This window comes from Emydura macquarii, unplaced genomic scaffold, assembly GCF_026122565.2.
Source record: "Emydura macquarii macquarii isolate MOO-44397 ecotype Brisbane River unplaced genomic scaffold, CSIRO-AGI_Emac_v2 contig_1876, whole genome shotgun sequence".
NCBI classification, from domain to species: Eukaryota; Metazoa; Chordata; order Testudines; family Chelidae; genus Emydura; species Emydura macquarii.
The window spans coordinates 18,503,108-18,526,747 of NW_027132013.1; the positions used below are offsets into that span (position 1 = coordinate 18,503,108).

Consider the following 23,640-nt stretch of genomic DNA (forward strand, 5'->3'; position numbering starts at 1 on the left):
TATCCTACCACTTTACCTTATTACATAGTTCTGGAATGCTTTTTCGCATAACTTCTGTTGTGTAACTGGATACTGTCTTGCAAATCTTGTCTTGAAAGTCGTCTTCTGAATTCATCTGTAGTAAAGTAGTATATGACTGGGTCTACACTGGAATTCAAACTGGCAAGACACAAAGCCACTGCATGAAATATTGAAATCACATTTCGGGCATGTGGGTTTTTTATCTGATGTGATCTAACAAGGAAATCTAAAGGAAAACTGAGACGATAAGGTGTAAAGCAAATCAAAAATACCACAGCACAGGTGAGGATCATCTTTAAAGCCTTTTTTTTCTCTCCAAAGTCATGGGGAATGGAATTCTTTTCTTTTAATGATAGGATAGTCTTCCAAGAGCAATACAGAATTATCAGCAGAGGGGTTACAAACCCAATCAGCTCACCTATGGTCATCATCACAATGGAGTTGGAAAGTTTAATATCATTTATGGGGAGGTCTGCAAAGCACTTATTACTGATATTCATCTCACTATAGTTAAATCTTAGAAGAGAAAAAGGCAAACAGCCAATGCAGACTACAATCCACCCAGCGATACTGATGTACACATCATATATGCGTTTGCAGTCATTGAACTTAAAGGGGTACATAAGAAACAAAAATCGTCTTACGCTGATGCAAACCAAGAAGTAGATGCTTGCATACATGTTTACATACTTAAGGTAGAAACAAAACATGCAGACGCCTCCTCCAAAGGGCCATGTTCTAGACATGTAATAGAAAATCCTTAGAGGCAGGGGTAAAACTTGTGCTAAATCAGCAATGGTTAGATTGATCATAAATATCACAGCCCTTTTAGTTTCTTTCATGTAGCCATAAAAGACCCACAGAGCTAAAACGTTCCCTATTAATCCAGGGGCCAGAATCAAAGTGTATGTAATTGCATAGTAACACTTAACGTCAGTATTGTTGTAACAGATTGAGTTGTCAGTTGTCATGTTTATTTTCATTTAGCACAGATGCGAACTCTAATGAGACGTTTAGGTTATCAATAGAATTTCCAGCTACCTTCACATTTCCTAGAAAGATAACGATTTCAAAATATTGGAGAAGATGCAAATTTAACATTTATTTGTCTTGTTCCTTTGCATCCCCTGGTTTTCCTGTCCAGCATTATTTTGCTCCTCACAGTGTGGTTTTTTTTTTTTTTGTCTCCTTTGTGTTCATTTAACTATGTAAGGTTGTTGCTTACAAGGCTTGAAAACATTTTTCCTCTGAATCTTCTTGCTGACCAGGTTGTCCCGAGGTACAAACTACATGTGACATTTCCTTCAGCCTTAACTTTTACATTGAGGTTTCAGTTTCTATGTTTTCTATTCTGATTTTGGAATCTTGCTCGTTCCTTTACAACCCATTTCTTCCTTTGGCCTGCCCTGCCGGTGATCCCCGTGACCCGTCCTCTTCCACAGGCATGGACAGCATGAGGCCGTCAGGCTCGTCGGGCTCCGGCGTGTCGAACAAAGGCTGGGCCAAAGGGGTGTCCTCCTCGCTAATGTAACGCTTTCTATGCCGGGGGGCCAAGAACTTTGGAGCCAAAACAAACTTCGAAGGCCTCACAGGGGTAGTGAAGGCTTCCATGTTCCACAAGCTGTGAACCACGCGGTCTCAAAAACGAGACGCTTTAAGGGCCCCGAGACTTCCGGGGTGGGGATGGGGGGATGCACCGCCCCATTGGTGCACCTTTCCTTTCTGGGACGGCCTAAGCCCCCTCCGCTTGGGATAGGGTGCCCCGCTCCTCCCTGTACCCTCGTGGGACCAATCCCAGCTCTAGGTGCGAAACCCTCTCCCATTGGTGGGGAGCAGTTGGGGGGTGTTCTCGGAGGGTGGTCGCACCACCCCGCATCCGGGCAGGTGCCCATCTTCACTATAACCTGAGGAGGGACCGGATGTCAGGTGACCAAATGGGGCAGGACTTCCCGGTGACACAGACGGGTAGTGAGGGGCTTATGGTCACATGGACGTTTGATTGATGGTAGGCCCTCTCACTACTATTTTACCAATGAAAGTGGCTTTTGATATGAACTTTCTCAAGTGACATTTAATCAGATTAGCCACCTTTTCTGGGCAAGGAAATTTAGGAGCCCTCTCCCTCCACAGCCTGTTAGCTGTCAAAGGATGTTGCTTGAGACCAGGTATAAGCTCCTTCTCTCTTCCCCCACACAAACTCAGCTCAAGGACGAGTAACACTTGTGTCTCTACTTCTCATATTGATCACTACTGGAAAGCTAGACCTAGAAAAAGGGTTGTTAACCCTATTTCCAGAGTACTCCATCCTTAAAGAACCTGCTCCTGATTAGAGTAATGGTCTCTCTTTTCCTGCCTATTTGCAACTGGTTAGGATTTATGGTCCCTTTTTCTCTCCATGAACACCTGCATCTTACTGAAAAGCCTGCTCCCCACCTCTATTTGAATGAGTCACTTCAGTGAATGAATATAAAATGGCAGGAATGTTTTCCCCACTTTTACTACAAGTGGAAGTGTTCAAAACATTTCCTCTTCTTAAAGAATAACTTTGCTCAGGCTTCTTCACCACTGTTAACCTTCAGTAAAATGGGGACACTTCCCTACTTCACAAGGCATTGTGACAGTTGATGTTTGTAAAGCATTGACATGAAAGGGGCTACAAAGATACTCCTAGTATTTTCCTAACTCCCTGAATTTTTAAAAAGGCTGTAGCAATGCTTACAGATTGAATTTATTCTTCAAATAGGTAAACATATTGTTTATACGTTTTTTAATGTTACATAATATTCCATGCTTCCAGCATGGACACCACCACAGGTTTCGACTCAGTAGCAGTTGCTGTCTCATGTGAGATACTGGGGACTCTCTTTCCTTCACTGGAAGCATCTGCTTGATGCGTTGGGCGGAATCTGGCCACCGACCTTCTTACCCATCCAATAAGTGCAGTTTTATAATATACACCAAGGCAAATCCCAAGAACAGCAGCAACAGCAAGGAATATTGGTATTACAAAATAAATTTGGGGCTTTACAGGTGGAGGCGGTCCACTATCAATGCTCCCTCCGTATCCTTTATATTGACAGTCTGGAGGGGCCCAGCCATAATTACAATGACAATTTTTATGACTGTTGCATATCCCTCTGTTATGACACTTGGTTATGTTACAGTCATAGTTCAGGGATGACACAGACACACAACTCATGTTAATGCAAACCTTTTCAGGACCACAAGATGTGCCATCTCTCACTGCTCCAATATCAGCTATATCCATCCCAGGATGGTAGTCTGTGCCCCAGCACCAGTTATTATCCACAGGAGTTTGAAGCATGGTATTATGGTTCTCCAAAGAAGGTATTATTCTCCTGTTTTCACATTGGACCCTACCACACAAGATATCTTCTACTGGACATTTCTTATATTTAGTACCACTATAAATACCACAATTGCCAAACCGGTCACCTTGAGTATTCACTTTTCTAAAACAATCTAGTGGAGCAACCGTTGCTTCTTTACCAAAAATAATTTTGCACTGTTGACTGTGGCTAGAGCAGTTTCCATGATAGCAGTAGGCACTGTCCTGGCATGGGGCTCCATCTTGCACATATACATCCTTCGGGCACCACTCCAAAGTCCCAGTGCAATATTCAGGAAGGTCACACTCATTTGTACGTTTTCTACATAGTTGTCCTGCTGGAAGTATCTGACAGTCTTGACAGCATTCTCCAAAAGCACAAGCTGCACTTGCACTCAGTGTACAATTGGGTTGGCAACAAGGATCCTTTTCACAATTAACTTTTGAGCCACAGTCACACTGCTCTCCACTTTCTATCACCTTGTTGCCACAGTACTTAAGTGTATAAACTTCCTCAGGGGCTGGAGAATTAAGCAGGCATTGTGCACCAGGTGTATACATTAGATTAAAATAGTAGTTATAACTGCAGTTACTGAACAGATCAGTGACTGTGTGGGATGACTTCATGATGCAGTTAGTGTGTTTACATTTACAATAACGATCATCATGGCTCATGCCTAGGTTATGGCCCAACTCATGACTAAGAAGGATGGCAAATGAGTACAACCCCAAATTCCTGAAAGTAAGAACGGCTGATGCCCACTCAGAAAAACACACACCTCCCAGATAGGCTAATCCAAGTGTAATTCCAAAGTCTTTGTTTGTGATTAAGTGACCTGCATCATGCGGCAGCCGAGAAGGCAGTTCCTTTTCTCTCCATTTGTTAAAAGTGCTAAGCAGCACACTTATGCTATTATCAAGTGTGATGAGGTTGTTTTGGGTCCAGATCTCCAGCCCCACCAGGAACACGCGAACGCCCAGAGGATCGTACACCGAGTCGGCTATATTGACTATGTCCAGCACCTGCTCCATGACTTGGGTTTCGTTTCCGCCTGACCGGATGAATCGGTCGTTCGCCACGACGACGGCGAGCTTCACGTAGCGGGTGTGTGTCCACCACAGGCCCTTGGGCACCTGTTTAACGGCCGACAGGTCCGGGAGACCGGGGATCAAGGCTGCCTGGCGCCGCAGCTCCTGGTCGGTCAAGGCGCACCGCAGGCCGGCGGCCCCCTCCTCCTCCAGCCGGTACAGCACGTGCTGGAAGGTGGCGGAGCCCGGCACCGGCTCGATCTCGTAGCTGCCGCTGCCCGTCCGCAGCATGCCGCGCAGCCCGCCCGAGCAGGTGCTGAGGGCGGCCAGGGAGGCGGGGCTGCCCTGCACGTAGCCGTGGTAGTAGCAGTCGCCGCGCACGAAGGGCTGGTCCCGCTGGAGGGCCCCGCTCGGCCGGTAGGTGAAAAGGGCGAAGTGCTCGGGCACCAGCAGCCGCTTCTGCATCAGGCGCACCACGCGGCCCCGCCCCTCCACCTCCAGCAGGTAGGAGACCTCCCGCGAGCCCTGCCCGGCGCGGGGCGCCAGCAGCCGCGGCACGATCACGGCGTAGGAGGCGACGCCCAGGCCCCGCCCACCGGGCGGGCTCGAGCCGGCCGCACCGCCCAGGAGGCTCCCCGAGCCCAGCAGCACCAGCCAGACAACGCCCCCCACCCCCATGGCACCGCCTCCTCCTCGCCGCTGGCCCCGCCCCTGCCTCTGCCCCTGCGCGTGCGGCCGATTGTGACGGTTGAGAACCCAGCGGGCGCTGTTTGCACGGGGAGGGCAAAGCGCGAGCGGGCGGGAGGGGTCAGCCCCGCCTGCTCCCACGCAGGGTGATGGAGCCGGGTTCAGCGCTAGCCCCTCTGCCAACAACCCCGCCGCGTCTCCTTTGCCTCTTCCCCTCAGCCCGCCTCCCGCCACGGGCGGCCGCAGACGGGGTCGCATCAATTCTCGCCTGCAAAACACCCGCGCCCCTTAAACAGCTTTTCTATAACAGCCTGTTCCCAAACCACGGGCGGGTCCTCGCCTGTCCTGGACACCAGCTCAGTCCTGGCCTTGAGCGTGCTCCTGCCAGCACAGGGCACCCAGGGGCTAAAGAAAAAAGAGATGACATGGCACTGACAAACCTGCTGGACCAAACTCATCCCCAGTGCAACTCCGGTGCAGGCTGTCCTTTTCAGTGTCACTTGGCCCAGTGGCTGCCCCATACACCAGCATACATACACCCCTTTCGGTAAGGGGGACTTCCTCTACTGCCCCTAGGCGGAGCAGGGAGCGAACCTCCTGGAGAAGGAGTTGCTCGTGAGAGGGGTCCCTGAAGAGGGATGGGGTAGGGGGGAATCTGGCGGGAAGGCCAAAAGTTGCAAGTCGTAACCTCTCCGCACTACACTTAGCACCCAGCGGTCTGAGGTTATGCCCTGCCACTCTCGGAGGAACGGCCGCAGCCCGTCTCTGAAGGGCAGGGTGTGATCCAGGTCGGCTACGAGAGCCATGGGAATGGGGGAGGTGCCACCCTCGAGCGTCCCATCAAAAGGGGCGCTTATTGTTTTTCCGCGGCCCTGGTTGAGAGCCCTTGGCAGGGCCTGGGCGGTCCCGGCGGTTGGGCTGTCTAAACCGCTTACGCCCTCTCCTAGGTTGAAGTGGTCTAGGGGGTAGTCTGGGAGTAGGTTGCTGTTGCCTCTGAGGCTGCTGTCTGCCCTGGTGTCTTGTGGCTTGAGGCATGTACAGGCCCAAGGACCTCAGTGTGGCTCTTGAGTCCTTCAAGGCGTGTAGCTTGTCGTCCGTTTTATCCGAAAACAGGCCTGTGCCCTCGAAGGGCAGGTCTTGTATTGCCTGCTGAACCTCGGACGAAAGGCCTGAGGACTGTAGCCAGGATGATCGACGCATGACTACTCCTGACGCCATTGCTCTTCCCGCTGCGTCTGTTGTGTCACTGGTGGTTTGTAACATAGTACCGCCCACCGTTGTCCCCTCTTGGAGCAGGGTGTTAAAATCCACCGCGAGGTCTTGGGGTAGGGCCTGTGCAAACCTCTGGAGTGACGACCAGAGATTTAGGTTATATCGCCCCAAGAGGGCCTGATGGTTGGCTATGCGAAGTTGTAGTGCGGCAGTTGAGTAGACCTTCGTCCCAAAAAGGTCCAATTTTTTATTCTCCTTGTTCTTGGGAGTGTTTGATTGGCCACCCTGTCTTTCCTGCTGGTTAACAGCGTCCACTACCAGTGTGCCCGGGGCTGGGTAGTTATAGAGGTACTCAAAGCCCTGCTGTGGGACGTAGTACTTCCGCTCCGCCGTCTTTGATGTGGGGGCTACCGAGGCTGGGGTCTCCCAAATAGGTCTGACCAGCTTTAATACCCGGTCATGAACGGGAAGTGCCACCCTAGATGGGCCTGCTGAGGCCGGTATGCCGAAGATAGGGTCCTCCTCCTCAGAGAGCTCTTTGAGGTCGATCTTTAGGTTCTCCGCTAGCCTTTTTAAGAGCTCTTGGTGTGTCTTAAAATCGGGGAGCGGAGTCCTCTGGTCCCTGGATATCGTGTCAGGGGGAGAGGAGGAGGAGGACTGTGGCAGGGGACCCGTGGAAGGCCCTTCCATAGGGTCCGACTTTTCGTCGGAAGAGTGGTCATTGTCCTGTGTACTCTTAGGTGGGGGAGGAAGTTGGGTCCTCATTGAGGGTAGAGACCCTGTTCCCTGGGCTATTTGTGGTGGCCAGGGTCCCCAGTAGGGCCATTGCCATGGTCCTTGCCCCCAAGTTGGTAGCGGTCCCGGTACCGGGTATGAGATAGCCCCTGTGTAAGCCGGGTTTAGGGAGTGTCGGCTCGTCTTGCGCCGCCCTTTCTGAAGGGATGGGCTGCGCGAGAGTGGTGAGCGGTCCCTGTGGCGCTTGCTGGGCTTGCGGGGAGGAGAGTAGCTGGAGGAAGATGAAGACCTCCGACGTGCCTCGGTTTTACGGCGACATTTGCCCACGTGAGCCCTAGGACTGCAAGAGCTACATCCCCTATCCGGGCTATGGCGCGGTACCGGAGGGATCCCCGGTGCCGAGGACTCTGGTGCCGGGGCCCGTACAGGGCTACGTGAGTGGGTTCTCGAGGTGTGGTGGTGCCGATGAGGCCGTATCGGGCTACATGTCTGAGACCTCGAGAAATGTCGGCTGTGATGCCCATCCGGGGATTGGGAACGCCGACGCGGTGCCGTGGCATCTCTCGGTACCAAATGGCACGTCGGGGAGCGCAACAGTGACTTAGGCTTATACCGGTACCGAGAGCTGTCCCTGGGTGCCAGAGACTGGGGCCGCCGATGTGGTGTGGGCGGTGCCGTCAGTGCCGACGATTGTGCCGGACTACGTGTTCGGGACCATGAATAGCGGTACCGGTCCCTCTCCCTCGATACCAGGGGGGCGCCTCGTTGGGCTCGGGGTCCGGGATCGAGGTCTAGTCTGGCGGCTAGGTTTGTCATGCCGCCCTGGATGATTGGCGCTGCTGCGACTTTCTCCCCGCGCCAGTATTAAGCTCTCAGCCGGGGATCTAGACCGGTCCCGTGCTTGCAGTTGGGTCACCGGGATCCGCACTGGATTGTGCTCCAAAGATCGAGAGCGTCGATCTCTTGTCAGCACCATGTCTCTCAGCACCGAGGATCGTGGTCGGTGCCAGGCGCCCGAAGACGAACGAGAACTGTGCCGTGCAGAGCTGGAGTGGCTACGCCGGGAACCTCAGGACCGCCCCCGGTGCCGCGGCGTGGAGGGGCTCGACGACTTGTGGTCGGAGCTGGGAGGGGGGGTTCTCGTTTTCCCCCTCCCCGACCGTCTGGGGGGAGACACCGAATCCCATCTCCTCTGCCCACCGGGATAGCCCAGCGCGGGCTTACCCCGAGACGTGGTCCCTGAATCCCTCGGCCGAGGGAGGGATGGAGGCGTAGGCAAGGCCATGAGGGCTCTTGCCGCTGCAAATGCCTCCGGCGTCGACGGCCCTTGCAGGGGCTCTACCCCACCCCCCGGAGCAAAAAAGCTTCCGAAGACTCGTGCACGGGGCGCGCACTCACCTATAGTGGAATGCATATGAGCAATCACTCGAAGAGAGAACAGGAGATGCTCTTGAGGAGAGGAATGGCCAAGTTGGTTCTGCATCCTGGTGATTTTGCACCAGGTCCACTGCAGCAGGGCTGCAAGCTAGGGTGCCCCGAGAGCTGTTTGAGGAGGTTGTGCTGGTGTTCAGTGACCTCAGAAGAGAGGACATACAAGATGCCTTCCCCTCCTAATCCCTGTAACAGGCAGCCATGACTCTGGCCCGGAATGTCACCTGTACAATGTCTCCTGACTGGCTTCTATTCTCTTAAAGTCCATTATCTTTTGAAAACAACCTGAAAAGAATTTTGGAAGAACTGAACATTAGAAATGTAAAACCCTCAAAGCAGAGTTATAATATATTTGAATGGTTTGTTTTATGTTAAGTGGATCAGATGAAAAAGGAGCCGGAACCAGCCCCTGAAACTATAAATCCCGAGGAGAAGGAAACTGTGAAGAATGCCCAACAGTGCTGGCACTAAAGGGCCCCCAGAGAAATGGATGAGACTCCAGTGAAGGGATGGACAGTTCCAAATCTAGATGATTCAGTGTCTGGTGGAGAATTTGCAAGAGAGACTCCTGCTCCTCTTCATCTGTATTTGAACACTGTCGGATTGTGACATTGCAGGATTTAAAGCCCCTTGCAACAGCTTCTTCTCTCAGCAGAAACCTGTTATAAAGCTGCAAGTGGAAAGACTTGAGTTGCACCGAGAGGGTTTTTTCAGCCTTCAACCATTTTGGATGTTAGCTTCTGACTGAATTTCACAAAAGGTGCATTCTGCAATTTCCTTATAAAAGCCCACTTCTTTTCATGTCCTCTTGTAATTGTGTTTTCTATTTAAAAAGAGGAATTTTTTTAATGAAAAATTGAATTCTTGGTACACTAACGTTTGCCTGTGGAAGTGCCTTTTTTGCTTACTCTCTTGATTACCTATGAAATGGCTGCTCAATATGATATATATGTACTGGTAGTAGATTTTACCCGAATGTCAGGTTATACCATTACATTATGCATGTTAATCTTTCTTGAGAAAGATGGGTGTTTCCTATGGCATGAAAAGATTTACGGTGTCTGGTATAAATTGCTGTGCCTGTTATAATGCTGGGATACAGATCAAAGCTTTGATAACTGCACGGTTGAATCCATGTAACTGGATGTCAACCTTCTATTAAGTGCTCAGATACTTTTTAAATGTTTTTAGCCTTCATACTTACCATTCCATCCCATTCACTTAAAGAATTTTAAAACCATCTGATGCTAAGAAATAGCCACTGGCTTATGTGTCTCATTTCTTTGGACAGAGCTGTGGTTGAAATCTCTAACTTTACTCAAGATTGTTATCATTTAGTGGATCACTCTAGCTGCTTTCTGAGAGGAAACAGATTTTCCAGTTTCTTTTCTCCTTCATGGTCTCCTAGTTCTCTTACAGTGTAGTTGACAAGATACTAAGCCAAAAAAGCAGGGACAAGTGCCCGAAATAATGGACAAAGTTTAAATGTCTCTAATACAGGCTAAGGTGTGCCTGGATGGACTGTGTAGTGTCAGATTCCCTCTTTCTGCTCTAGGCTATCAGCATGTGACACTGTCAATAACTGATGATCAGTTCACTTCTGACTGGATAGCAGTGAAAGAGTGGAAAATATTTGAGATCACATGACATCATTTTTGTCCATATGATTTTTGTCTGCTAATCGAAGGTTTAAATACTCAATATGTAGTTAGGGGATCCATGGAAATATGGGTGCATTGTTGAGACATCTATAGTTATAAAATTGGCATGTTGATGGTAGTTGGGCCAAATTCATTGCTAGCTTAACTCCTTTCAATCAGGGTTGAATTTGTTCTGTTGCACTTACAAACATAATCTCAAACTAGATGAGCTCTTTAATCAAGTGATAGAACTAATGTTGAAGAGGAGAGAACAGCCTGTTGTTCTTTGGTGTACTGGAAACAGATTTTGGAGTTTATTATTAAATGGTTGAATTACTTTTGGGGCAGGGGAAACAGGCTTAAAACATACCCAAAAGAGTTAATCCAATTAACCTAATTCAACAACCAGAGTGTTTGTGCTTCTTTCTCCTGTATTGGGAGATTTACTTTGCATAGTGGGTTACTTACAAGGCACAAATAGATTTTATGACCCTTTGATGCAATCTTCTGCCCATTCACTACACATCTTCCAACTTCTGCAACAGATAAAACAGGGATCATAGAGAAAATCTCCTTCACTACATGACTCTGATCCATCCCTTGAGTGGCTCCATCCTGTGTACTGAATGAGACGGGTCCTGTGGAAAAAAATATAATCATGTTATATTGTATCTCGATGTATATTCACAATGGGTGACTGATTAGGGTTGCACAAGCAACCTAAATTCTGGAATTTCCTAAACTTTCCAGTGCTTGACTTTGCAAACTTCAGTGTTCTTTTAACATAGGGTTTGGGATATTTTTGTAACTTTAAGTGTTTTCAAAAGTAAACTGAAAATTCAGTAATTCGATCATGTGGATTCATACTGATACCCGCCAGTTCATCGCCAGGATTGGAACCGTTAGATCCACTGCACAGATCTCTAGCAGCCCATCTCAGCGCCAGACTCCTGTCCTTAAGCTTCTCATCTGTGGCTATGTCTTCACTGACGGTGGCAAATTCGCCGCCGTCAAATCAACTTACCTGGATCAACTGAGCAATCAGTGAAGACTCGCTCGTTCGATCCAGAAATCGACGTATTAAGACCAACTTCTCAAGTGGTGTAGCGCTGCGTCAATGGGAACGCAGTTCCCGTCAATGCAATGCCGTGAAGATGGTGCGCAGAACAGAAGCACAGAAGTCGACGTAAGTCACGCAAGTTTTTTGTGTAGTTTGTGTAACTCTGGTCGACTGCTGCCGAATCTCCGAGGTAAGTGAAGACAAGCCCTGTGTCACAGTTCTCTTGTCACACCCTGGCTCTTAGTCTGATCTCTACTGTTCCCAGCTTCCCGCTCCCAGCTTCCCTTTACTACCCCCACCAAGGCTTGTCCCAATCCACTTCCCCTGTCCAGATCCAGCTCTTGTCTTCTCTGCATTTGTCAGGCAGTTTCCATCCTGCTGCCAGCAGGGGGAACAATGAGCATAGGAGAGAGTCACACTGCTTTCAAGTTTCAGTGCCCAGACCAGGCTTGCCCAGCCCACAGCAGCAGTGGCAGGGAAAGTCCTGTTGAACTCCTAGAAGTCCTGGGCTAGAGCATGCTCAATGCAAACATAATCTTTGGGGAATCTAGCTAAGAAGCTTTAGCAAGTCTCTAATGAGCATGTGTGAACTGTGATTTTTCAAGAGTTTATAACTTGGCAAATTTCCATGGGGATGGCAAAAGGCACAGCCCTGACATAAAGGCCACCTCCCTGCCCAATTTTAAGTCCCTACTAACATTGGGGCAATAACTATTCAAAGAAAGGGTTGCCAGAATTTTTTAATGTAGCTAAAATCTATTTTCTTCTAACCTTGTTCTTGGAAAGTAATGAATTATGGGCTGAAATTTTCCAAAGAAATTCAGCCTAAAGCAGACCTCTGACATAGAAAATTACAGTCCAAACAGTTAAAGTTGGACAAAATTATAAGCAGCTGAAAACAGGGTTTTGAAATAGGAAGTGTCAGACAACTTCAAAAATAGGCAGTTCTACTTGCCTTGCCTATAATAAAGGAGCCAAAATTTAGAATAAGAGATAGTCCAGTGAAGATCCCAGAGAAGACCACTAAAAGTTGTTACAGACTTCAGGCCTGATTCTGCAGCCTGCTGAGAAGTGCTGAACATCTTCACCTCTCCTCTGAAACCAGGGGGAGATGAGTATTCAACACCTCCCAGAAACAAACCATAAATAGTACCATGAGGTGGACAAGCTGTGATTATGCACCTTGATGGGCACATGAATAACAAGATTATTCATCATTTAATAAAAATGATGGGAACAAATTTGAAAGACACAAGAGGGGGGCACTGCACAGGTAGATTATGTGATGGTGTAGTAGTGTCACAAGTTTGGGTAGACTGTTATGGCAATAAATCCTGCATAGCACAGCAAATGCTCATGTATTTTATCTACACTTTATATTTTTGTCCTCCTCGCTCCGCCTGCCACATCTTCCTTTCCCATTTTCGCACTTCAAAATGCATTAACTACTATGGAAACAATATACTTTGTGGTTGTCAGTAAGCTCCACCCACACTAACACAGAATACAGTCCACTTCACATCATGGTTTGGGATGTAGTTTGTGGATATTAATGGATTTTAATTTTCCTGCCTGTGTGTGTGGTTAAATAAATAAATAATAATAATAAATGTATATTCTCTCTCCTGTCTAGATTTATCACATTCCTCTTTTATTCACCTATTTGGTTCGTCTATATGCAGTAGACAGGGATTTCTCTTGGCAGTTTTTGTATCCTGTCATACAATGTAAATCTCTGTATTGTATTAATGTAAACAAATTACAGTACATTTTAAGGCCAGCACCCAAAAACAATGAAGTTGTTTGGCTTGAAAGCTGTACTGCAACATATAAATGGCCCAGTAAACGCTGTCTACACTGTTGTCTACACTGTAACACTGGGGAATTACCCTATGAATGACTGCCCTGTTTGCCTGCAATGATATAAAGTGTAGGATGAGTACTGGTATAGCTGTTGCTCTACCACCGGCTTGCTAGCAGGTGAGCATAGGTCTGTTATCACTCTTAGAAACTTGGGCCAAAAACTGACCTGGCTATGGAACTGCTTGTTTTCTTGTTCTTTGCCAGGTGGGAATAGGTTCGCCCCACTACTGCTAGAGCCCTGAGGATTTCCTATTTCCATACCCCCCAACTTTACAGCCCCCCCCCCCCTTTTCCTTTTTTATCACTCCTTTTCCCTCAGAACAAGGCCTCCTGTCCCAACTACCATTGTAAAGGCTAGAGTGGACTGAAAGGGATGCTCTCTGAAGCTTCTCAGTGTTGCCCCCCCTTAATATGCTTGAGTGGGTCAGATTTCATCATGGCTAAAGATTAAAATCAAGGTACCTCAAGGTTACATACTAGGTCTTGTTCAATGACCTAGAAAGGGGTGAGTGGTAACATACTAAAATTTGCAGATGACACAAGGTTATTTGTTAGGATCAGAGAGGACTATGAGGGACTTCAAAGAAACCTAATCAAGCTAGGTGTTTGGGCAACACAATGGTAAAAGAAGTTCAGTGTTGATAAATGCAAAGTAAAGTGCATTGCAGGGGGGAAATAATCAACTCATACACATAGCAAGGACCTAAATTAACTGTATCAACTGAGTAAAGGAATCCAGGCATCACTGTAAACAGCCCAATGTGCAGCTGTGGTCTAAAAAAATGTTAGGGTGCATGAGCAAGGGGATAGAGAACAGTACTGAAAAATCATAATGCCATCATATTAATCATGTGCCTCATCTGGAATAGCATATGGTCACCCGCTCAGAAAGGATATTGTAGAAGTAGAGGGAACTCAGAGAAGAGCAATGAGAATGATTATGGGCCTGGAAAAACTTGCATAGAAAGTGAATTGAAAACACCGGAATTGTTTACTTTAGAAAGCAGATGACTAAGAAGGGACTTGACAAAAGTATATAAAATGATGACTGGCATAGAGAATGTAAATTTTTGTTGTTTTGCTTTTTTTTCTTCTACTACACACATTTCAGCTTTTTTGCTGTAAATACACAAAGACACAATAGCTGGATTCTCACAAAAAACGTTTTTTATTTAAAAGACATGCAGCCACCTTGAAACATTTATCATATATATATATATATATATATATATATATATATATAGAAGGCCCACGCAGGCCATCTTACAGAAACACAGATTGTCACAAAGCCCCTTTTCAATACTTTTATTTACAGCTAACAAGCCTGATCCTTACTGTAAGTGAAACTCCCCCAGACCTATTACCCAATAACTCTAGCCCCTGGCTGGCTTCTTGGAATTCTGTGGATGTTGGTAAATCAGACCCTTGCCTCAAACATTCCTGGTTTTTGGGGGGGTTTTCCTCCTACATGCATTTCAGCTTTTTTTTTTTTTTTTTTTTTTGCTGTAAATACACAAAGACACACTAGCTGGGTTCTCACAAAAAAATTTGTATTTAAAAGACATGCAGCCACCTTGAAACATTTATCATATATATATCTATATACACACACACACACCCATAAGGCCCACACAGGCCATCTTACAGAAACACAGATAGTCACAAAGCCCCTTTTCAATACTTTTATTTACAGCTAACAAGCCTGATCCTTACTGTAAGTGAGACTCCCCCAGACCTATTACCCAATAACTCTAGCCCCTGGCTGACTTCTTGGAATTCTGTGGGGTGGGTGTTGATAAGTCAGACCCTTGCCTCAAACATTCCTGGTTTTGTTTTTGTTTTAAAAAAAACACTTTTTCCCCCCCACAGGTTTTTATTACATGCATTTCGTCTGATACGTTGCATACCACGTGGCTGAAAGCTGATACAAGAGGGTTGTTTGTGGTAGGTCACATCCTTTACACTCCCTGTCCTACGTACAGCAATAGCTGGATGCAGAATTAGTACTCTGGCCTAACCTCTATTCAACAAGTGAAATCCCAACCTTAAACTCATCAGTTTCACATAAACAAAGCTATTTTATTCTGGTTTGGCCAGTTCAGGATTGGGCACCATATCCATTCTTTTTATAATACACATAATACGTTGTTTAAATTCAATATTCACAACAATTTTGCAAGAAAAAGGTGAAAGCCTCAAGTCCTTTGTCAGTTTTTTAATCAGTCAAATGATCATTGAAATCAACAGATGTTTGCCTGAGAAAGGACCTCAGAATTTTCCCCGATGTGCTGGGCCACATAAATATGATGTTGAACATTGACATTTTTTCAATCATTTCAGAAAGTGCAATGTTAATATCCTACCAGTTTACCTTATTACACAGTTCTGGAATGCTTTTTCGCATAACTTCTGTTGTGTAACTGGATACTGTCTTGCAAATCTTATCTTGAAAGTCGTCTTCTGAATTCATCTGTAGTAAAGCAGTATATGACTGGGTCTACACTGGAATTCAAACTGGCAAGACACAAAGCCACTGCATGAAATATTGAAATCACATTTCGGGCATGTGGGTTTTTTATCTGATGTGATCTAACAAGGAAATCTAAAGGAAAACTGAGACGATAAGGTGCAAAGCAAATAAAAAATACCACAGCACAGGTGAGGATCATCTTTAAAGCCTTTTTTTCTCTCCAAAGTCATGGGGAATGGAATTCTTTTCTTTTAATGATAGGATAGTCTTCCAAGAGCAATAAAGAATTATCAGCAGAGGGGTTACAAACCCAATCAGCTCATCTATGGTCATCATCACAATGGAGTTGGAAAGTTTAATATCATTTATGGGGAGGTCTGCAAAGCACTTATTACTGATATTCATCTCACTATAGTTAAATCTTAGAAGAGAAAAAGGCAAACAGCCAATGCAGACTACAATCCACCCAGCGATACTGATGTACACATCATATATGCGTTTGCAGTCATTGAACTTAAAGGGGTACATAAGAAACAAAAATCGTCTTACACTGATGCAAACCAAGAAGTAGATGCTTGCATACATGTTTACATACTTAAGGTAGAAACACAACATGCAGATGCCTCCTCCAAAGGGCCATGTTCTAGACATGTAATAGAAAATCCTTAGAGGCAGGGATAAAACTTGTGCTAAATCAGCAATGGCTAGATTGATCATAAATATCACAGCCCTTTTAGTTTCTTTCATGTAGCCATAAAAGACCCACAGAGCTAAAACGTTCCCTATTAATCCAGGGGCCAGAATCAAAGTGTATGTAATTGCATAGTAACACTTAACGTCAGTATTGTTGTAACAGATTGAGTTGTCAGTTGTCATGTTTATTTTCATTTAGCACAGATGCGAACTCTAATGAGACGTTTAGGTTATCAATAGAATTTCCAGCTACCTTCACATTTCCTAGAAAGATAACGATTTCAAAATATTGGAGAAGATGCAAATTTAACATTTATTTGTCTTGTTCCTTTGCATCCCCTGGTTTTCCTGTCCAGCATTATTTTGCTCCTCACAGTGTGGTTTTTTTTTTTTTTTGTCTCCTTTGTGTTCATTTAACTATGTAAGGTTGTTGCTTACAAGGCTTGAAAACATTTTTCCTCTGAATCTTCTTGCTGACCAGGTTGTCCCGAGGTACAAACTACATGTGACATTTCCTTCAGCCTTAACTTTTACATTGAGGTTTCAGTTTCTATGTTTTCTATTCTGATTTTGGAATCTTGCTCGTTCCTTTACCTGCAACCCGTTTCTTCCTTTGGCCTGCCCCGCCGGTGACCCCCGCGACCCGTCCTCTTCCACAGGCATGGACAGCATGAGGCCGTCAGGCTCGTCGGGCTCTGGCGTGTCGAACAAAGGCTGGGCCAAAGGGGTGTCCTCCTCGCTAATGTAACGCTTTCTATGCCGGGGGGCCAAGAACTTTGGAGCCAAAACAAACTTCGAAGGCCTCACAGGGGTAGTGAAGGCTTCCATGTTCCACAAGCTGTGAACCACGCGGTCTCAAAAACGAGACGCTTTAAGGGCCCCGAGACTTCTGGTGTGGGGGTGGGGGGATGCACCGCCCCATTGGTGCACCTTTCCTTTCTGGGACGGCCTAAGCCCCTCCGCTTGGGATAGGGTGCCCCGCTCCTCCCTGTACCCTCGTGGGACCAATCCCAGCTCTAGGTGCGAAACCCTCTCCCATTGGTGGGGAGCAGTTGGGGGGTGTTCTCGGAGGGTGGTCGCACCACCCCGCATCCGGGCAGGTGCCCATCTTCACCAGGAAGTCATAACCTGAGGAGGGACCAGATGTCAGGTGACCAAATGGGGCAGGACTTCCCGGTGACACAGACGGGTAGTGAGGGGCTTATGGTCACATGGACGTTTGATTGATGGTAGGCCCTCTCACTACTATTTTACCAATGAAAGTGGCTTTTGATATGAACTTTCTCAAGTGACATTTAATCAGATTAGCCACCTTTTCTGGGCAAGGAAATTTAGGAGCCCTCTCCCTCCACAGCCTGTTAGCTGTCAAAGGATGTTGCTTGAGACCAGGTATAAGCTCCTTCTCTCTTCCCCCACACAAACTCAGCTCAAGGACGAGTAACACTTGTGTCTCTACTTCTCATGTTGATCACTACTGGAAAGCTAGACCTAGAAAAAGGGTTGTTAACCCTATTTCCAGAGTACTCCATCCTTAAAGAACCTGCTCCTGATTAGAGTAATGGTCTCTCTTTTCCTGCCTATTTGCAACTGGTTAGGATTTATGGTCCCTTTTTCTCTCCATGAACACCTGCATCTTACTGAAAAGCCTGCTCCCCACCTCTATTTGAATGAGTCACTTCAGTGAATGAATATAAAATGGCAGGAATGTTTTCCCCACTTTTACTACAAGAGGAAGTGTTCAAAACATTTCCTCTTCTTAAAGAGTAACTTTGCTCAGACTTCTTCACCACTGTTAACCTTCAGTAAAATGGGGACACTTCCCTACTTCACAAGGCATTGTGACAGTTGATGTTGGTAAAGCATTGACATGAAAGGGGCTACAAAGATACTCCTAGTATTTTCCTAACTCCCTGAGTTTAGGTAGAGACCGAGTCCTTCAAGACACAATTTTTAAAAAGGCTGTAGCAATGCTTACAGATTGAATTTATTCTTCAAATAGGTAAACATATTGTTTATACGTTTTTTAATGTTACATAATATTCCATGCTTCCAGCATGGACACCACCACAGGTTTCGACTCAGTAGCAGTTGCTGTCTCATGTGAGATACTGGGGACTCTCTTTCCTTCACTGGAAGCATCTGCAGATGCGTTGGGCGGAATCTGGCCACTGACCTTCTTACCCATCCAATAAGTGCAGTTTTATAATATACACCAAGGCAAATCCCAAGAACAGCAGCAACAGCAAGGAATATTGGTATTACAAAATAAATTTGGGACTTTACAGGTGGAGGCGGTCCACTATCAATGCTCCCTCCGTATCCTTTATATTGACAATCTGGAGGGGCCCAGCCATAATTACAATGACAGTTTTTATGACTGTTGCATATCCCTCTGTTATGACACTTGGTTATGTTACAGTCATAGTTCAGGGATGACACAGACACACAACTCATGTTAATGCAAACCTTTTCAGGACCACAAGATGTGCCATCTCTCACTGCTCCAATATCAGCTATATCCATCCCAGGATGGTAGTCTGTGCCCCAGCACCAGTTATTATCCACAGGAGTTTGAAGCATGGTATTATGGTTCTCCAAAGAAGGTATTATTCTCCTATTTTCACATTGGACCCTACCACATAAGATATCTTCTACTGGACATTTCTTATATTTAGTACCACTATAAATACCACAATTGCCAAACCGGTCACCTTGAGTATTCAATTCTCTGAAACAAACTAGTGGAGCAACCTTTGCTTCTTTACCAAAAATAATTTTGCACTGTTGACTGTGGCTAGAGCAGTTTCCATGATAGCAGTAGGCACTGTCCTGGCATGGGGCTCCATCTTGCACATATACATCCTTCGGGCACCACTCTGAAGTCCCAGTGCAATATTCAGGAAGGTCACATTCATTTGTACGTTTTCTACATAGTTGTCCTGCTGGAAGTATCTGACAGTCTTGACAGCATTCTCCAAAAGCACAAGCTGCACTTGCACTCAATGTACAATTGGGTTGGCAACAAGGATCCTTTTCACAATTAAATTTTGAGCCACAGTCACACTGCTCTCCACTTTCTATCACCTTGTTGCCACAGTACTTAAGTGTATAAACTTCCTCAGGGGCTGGAGAATTAAGCAGGCATTGTGCACCAGGTGTATACATTAGATTGAAATAGTAGTTATAACTGCAGTTACTGAACAGATCAGTGACCGTGTGGTATGCATTCATAATGCACTTAGTGCGTTTACATTTACAGTACCCATCATCATGGAACATGCCTAGGTTATGGCCCAACTCATGAGTAAGGACGATGGCAAATGAGTACAATCCCAAATCCCTGAAAGTAAGAACGGCTGACGCCCACCTAGAAGAACACACTGTTCCCACAAAGGCTAATCCAAGTGTAATCCCAAAGTCTTTGTTTGTGATTAAGTGACCTGCATCATGCGGCAGCCGAGAAGGCAGTTCCTTTTCTCTCCATTTGTTAAAAGTGCCAAGCAGCACATTTATGCTATCATTAAGTGTGATGAGGTTGTTTTGGGTCCAGATCTCCAGCCCCACCAGGAACACGCGAACGCCCAGAGGATCATACACCGAGTCGGCTATATTGACTATGTCCAGCACCTGCTCCAAGACACGGGATTCGTTTCCGCCTGACCGGATGAATCGGTCGTTCGCCACGACGACGGCGAGCTTCACGTAGCGGGTGTGTGTCCACCACAGGCCCTTGGGCACCTGTTTAACGGCCGACAGGTCCGGGAGACCGGGGATCAAGGCTGCCTGGCGCCGCAGCTCCTGGTCGGTCAAGGCGCACCGCAGGCCGGCGGCCCCCTCCTCCTCCAGCCGGTACAGCACGTGCTGGAAGGTGGCGGAGCCCGGCACCGGCTCGATCTCGTAGCTGCCGCTGCCCGTCCGCAGCATGCCGCGCAGCCCGCCCGAGCAGGTGCTGAGGGCGGCCAGGGAGGCGGGGCTGCCCTGCACGTAGCCGTGGTAGTAGCAGTCGCCGCGCACGAAGGGCTGGTCCCGCTGGAGGGCCCCGCTCGGCCGGTAGGTGAAAAGGGCGAAGTGCTCGGGCACCAGCAGCCGCTTCTGCATCAGGCGCACCACGCGGCCCCGCCCCTCCACCTCCAGCAGGTAGGAGACCTCCCGCGAGCCCTGGCCGGCGCGGGGCGCCAGCAGCCGCGGCACGATCACGGCGTAGGAGGCGACGCCCACGCCCCGCCCACCGGGCGGGCTCGAGCCGGCCGCGCCGCCCAGGAGGCTCCCCGAGCCCAGCAGCACCAGACAGACAACGCCCCCCACCCCCATGGCACCGCCTCCTCCTCGCCGCTGGCCCCGCCTCGCCAGGGAAGAGCAGCAGAGACCCCGTGCGGGCTACGGCCCCGCCCCTGCGCGTGCGACCGATTGTGACGGTTGAGAACCCAGCTGGCGCTGTTTGCACGGGGAGGGCAAAGCGCGAGGGGTCAGCCCCGCCTGCTCCCACGCAGGGTGATGGAGCCGGGTTCAGCGCTAGCCCCTCTGCCAACAACCCCGCCGCGCCTCCTTTGCCTCTTCCCCTCAGCCCGCCTCCCGCCACGGGCGGCCGCAGACGGGGTCGCATCAATTCTCGCCTGCAAAACACCCGCGCCCCATAAACAGCTTTTCAATAGCAGCCTGTTCCCAAACCACGGGCGGGTCCTCGCCTGTCCTGGACACCAGCTCAGTCCTGGCCTTGAGCGTGCTCCTGCCAGCACAGGGCACCCAGGGGCTAAAGAAAAAAGAGATGACATGGCACTGACAAACCTGCTGGACCAAACTCATCCCCAGTGCAACTCCGGTGCAGGCCGTCCTTTTCAGCCAGGAATTAATTTGGCCCAGTGGCTGCCCCATACACCAGCATGTGCACGTGGAGGCTTCAGCCCTGCACCAGGTATGGTCACACACATCCATAACTACACTTCACTTATTTCTACTTTGGGCTAACTGCAGTGATTGGTGTTGATGAATCACACACACAAATACCCTCTTACTGATTTAGTTGCCGTTCTGAATTTTGACACAATGTTCTTGAAGGTTTGAGAAGCCTCCGAAATCTCCCGTGCAACACCATTTTTCCTATAGGATTTTACATCTGTCTTCATTGGCTCCTGCTTTGGGTCTAATTTCCCCACTACCCTTTTTGTACGTCAGAATGGAGAATTATGTCAGAGTATGTATTCTGGAGTAAATATAACTCAGATCATAACATCTGTAATAGCTCAGTGTGATTATAAAACCAAATCTGAAGGACAGTATATCTTAATTACTGTTTTTAACTTGTCCTTTTGCTAGGTGCAGCCTGGCACTAAATTATCAAAGCGTCCCTGCCAAAGCCCTCTGCCAAGTTGTTGGGATGCATCACCCACAAATGTTACTTATTGCTAAGGATCCGATTCTGTCATGGAAGTCACAGATTCCATAACTTTCTGGCTTTATAGCTTCAGGGGCTGGTTCCGGCTCCTTTTTGATCTGATCCACTTAACATAAAACAAACCATTCAAATATATTATAACTCTGCTTTGAGGGTTTTACAGTTCTGATGTTCAGTTCTTCCAAAATTCTTTTCAGGTTGTTTTCAAAAGATAATGGACTTTAAGAGAATAGAAGCCAGTCAGGAGACATTGTACAGGTGACATTCAGGGCCAGATTAATGGCTGCCTGGTACAGAGATTAGGAGGGGAAGGCAATATAACATGATTATATTTTTTCCACAGGACCCGTCTCATTCAGTACACAGCATGGAGCCACTCAAGGGATGGATCAGAGTCATGTAGTGAAGGAGATTTTCTCTATGATCCCTGTTTTATCTGTTGCAGAAGTTGGAAGATGTGTAGTGAATGGGCAGAAGATTGCATCAAAGGGTCATAAAATCTACTTGTGCCTTGTAAGTATCCCACTATCCAAAGTAAATCTCCCAATACAGGAGAAAGAACCACAAACACTCTGGTTGTTGAATTAGGTTAATTGGATTAACTCTTTTGGGTATGTTTAAGCCTGTTTCCCCTGCCCCAAAAGTAATTCAACCATTTAATAATAAACTCCAAAATCTGTTTCCAGTACACCAAAGAACAACAGGCTGTTCTCTCCTCTTCAACATTAGTTCTATCACTTGATTAAAGAGCTCATCTAGTTTGAGATTATGTTTGTAAGTGCAACAGAACAAATTCAACCCTGATTGAAAGGAGTTAAATTAGCAATGAATTTGGCCCAACTACCATCAACATGCCAATTTTATAACTATAGATGTCTCAACAATGCACCCATATTTCCATGGATCCCCTAACTACATATTGTGTATTAAAGCCTTTGATTACCAGACAAAAATCATCTGGACAAAAATGATGTCATGTGATCTCAAATATTTTCCACTCTTTCACTGCTATCCAGTCAGAAGTGAACTGATCATCAGTTATTGACAGTGTCACATGCTGATAGCCTAGAGCAGAAAGAGGGAATCTGACACTACAGCCCATCCAGGCACACCCTAGCCTGTATTAAATACATTTAAACTTTGTCCATTATTTCGGGCACTTGTCCCTGCTTTTTTGGCTTAGTATCTTGTCAACTACACTGTAAGAGAACTAGGAGAGCATGAAGGAGAAAAGAAACTGGAAAATCTGTTTCCTCTCAGAAAGCAGCTAGAGTGATCCACTAAATGATAACAATCTTGAGTAAAGTTAGAGATTTCAACCACAGCTCTGTCCAAAGAAATGAGACACATAAGCCAGTGGCTATTTCTTAGCACCAGATGGTTTTAAATTTATTTAAGTGAATGGGATGGAATAGTAAGTATGAAGGCTAAAAACATTTTAAAAGAATCTGAGCGCTTAATAGAAGGTTGATATCCAGTTACATGGATTCAACCGTGCAGTTATCAAAGCTTTGATCTGTATCCCAGCATTATAACAGGCACAGCAATTTATACCAGACACCGTAAATCCTTTCATGCCATAGGAAACACCCATCTTTCTCAAGAAAGATTAACATGCATAATGTAATGATATAACCTGACATTCACGTAAAACCTACTACCAGCACATATATATCCTATTCAGCAGCCATTTCATAGGTAATCAAGAGAGTAAGCAAAAAAGGCACTTCCACAGCCAAATGTTAGTGTATAAAGAACTCCATTTTTTATTAAAAAATTCCTCTTTTTAAATAGAGAAAACAATTACAAAAGGACATAAAAAGAAGTGGGCTTTTATAAGGAAATTGCAGAATGCACCTTTTGTGAAATTCAGTCAGAAGCAAACATCCAAAATGGTTCAAGGCTGAAAAAACCCTCTCGGTGCAACTCAAGTCTTTCCACTTGCAGCTTTATAACAGGTTTCTGCTGAGAGAAGAAGCTGTTGCAAGGGGCTTTAAATCCTGCAATGTCACAATCCGACAGTGTTCAAATACAGATGAGGAGGAGCAGGAGTCTCTC

At 46.7% G+C, this 23,640-nt stretch overlaps 2 protein-coding genes and 2 pseudogenes across 2 annotated transcripts; all 4 read right to left on the minus strand.

Annotated features, from left to right (window-relative positions):
• Positions 1-20: 20 nt before the first annotated feature.
• LOC137159669 (probable G-protein coupled receptor 174) lies at positions 21-1,004 on the minus strand. The gene has a single exon (XM_067558137.1). The coding sequence runs from the start codon at positions 1,002-1,004 to the stop codon at positions 21-23; it is 984 nt and encodes a 327-aa protein (XP_067414238.1).
• A 1,769-nt stretch (positions 1,005-2,773) lies between these two features.
• LOC137159670 (disintegrin and metalloproteinase domain-containing protein 20-like) lies at positions 2,774-5,077 on the minus strand. The gene has a single exon (XM_067558138.1). It carries the CDS (start codon positions 5,075-5,077, stop codon positions 2,795-2,797), a length of 2,283 nt encoding a protein of 760 aa, XP_067414239.1. The 3' UTR covers positions 2,774-2,794.
• Positions 5,078-15,402: 10,325 nt separating this feature from the next.
• LOC137159672 (probable G-protein coupled receptor 174) lies at positions 15,403-16,385 on the minus strand (annotated as a pseudogene).
• Positions 16,386-18,153: 1,768 nt separating this feature from the next.
• LOC137159671 (disintegrin and metalloproteinase domain-containing protein 20-like) lies at positions 18,154-20,501 on the minus strand (annotated as a pseudogene).
• Between the last annotated feature and the right edge of the window lie 3,139 nt (positions 20,502-23,640).

What these genes read in the sequence shown, in the direction of transcription:
- LOC137159669 (XM_067558137.1), bottom strand. Translation starts at nt 1,004, where the DNA reads ATGAAAATAAACATGACAACTGACAACTCAATCTGTTACAACAATACT.
- LOC137159670 (XM_067558138.1), bottom strand. Translation starts at nt 5,077, where the DNA reads ATGGGGGTGGGGGGCGTTGTCTGGCTGGTGCTGCTGGGCTCGGGGAGC.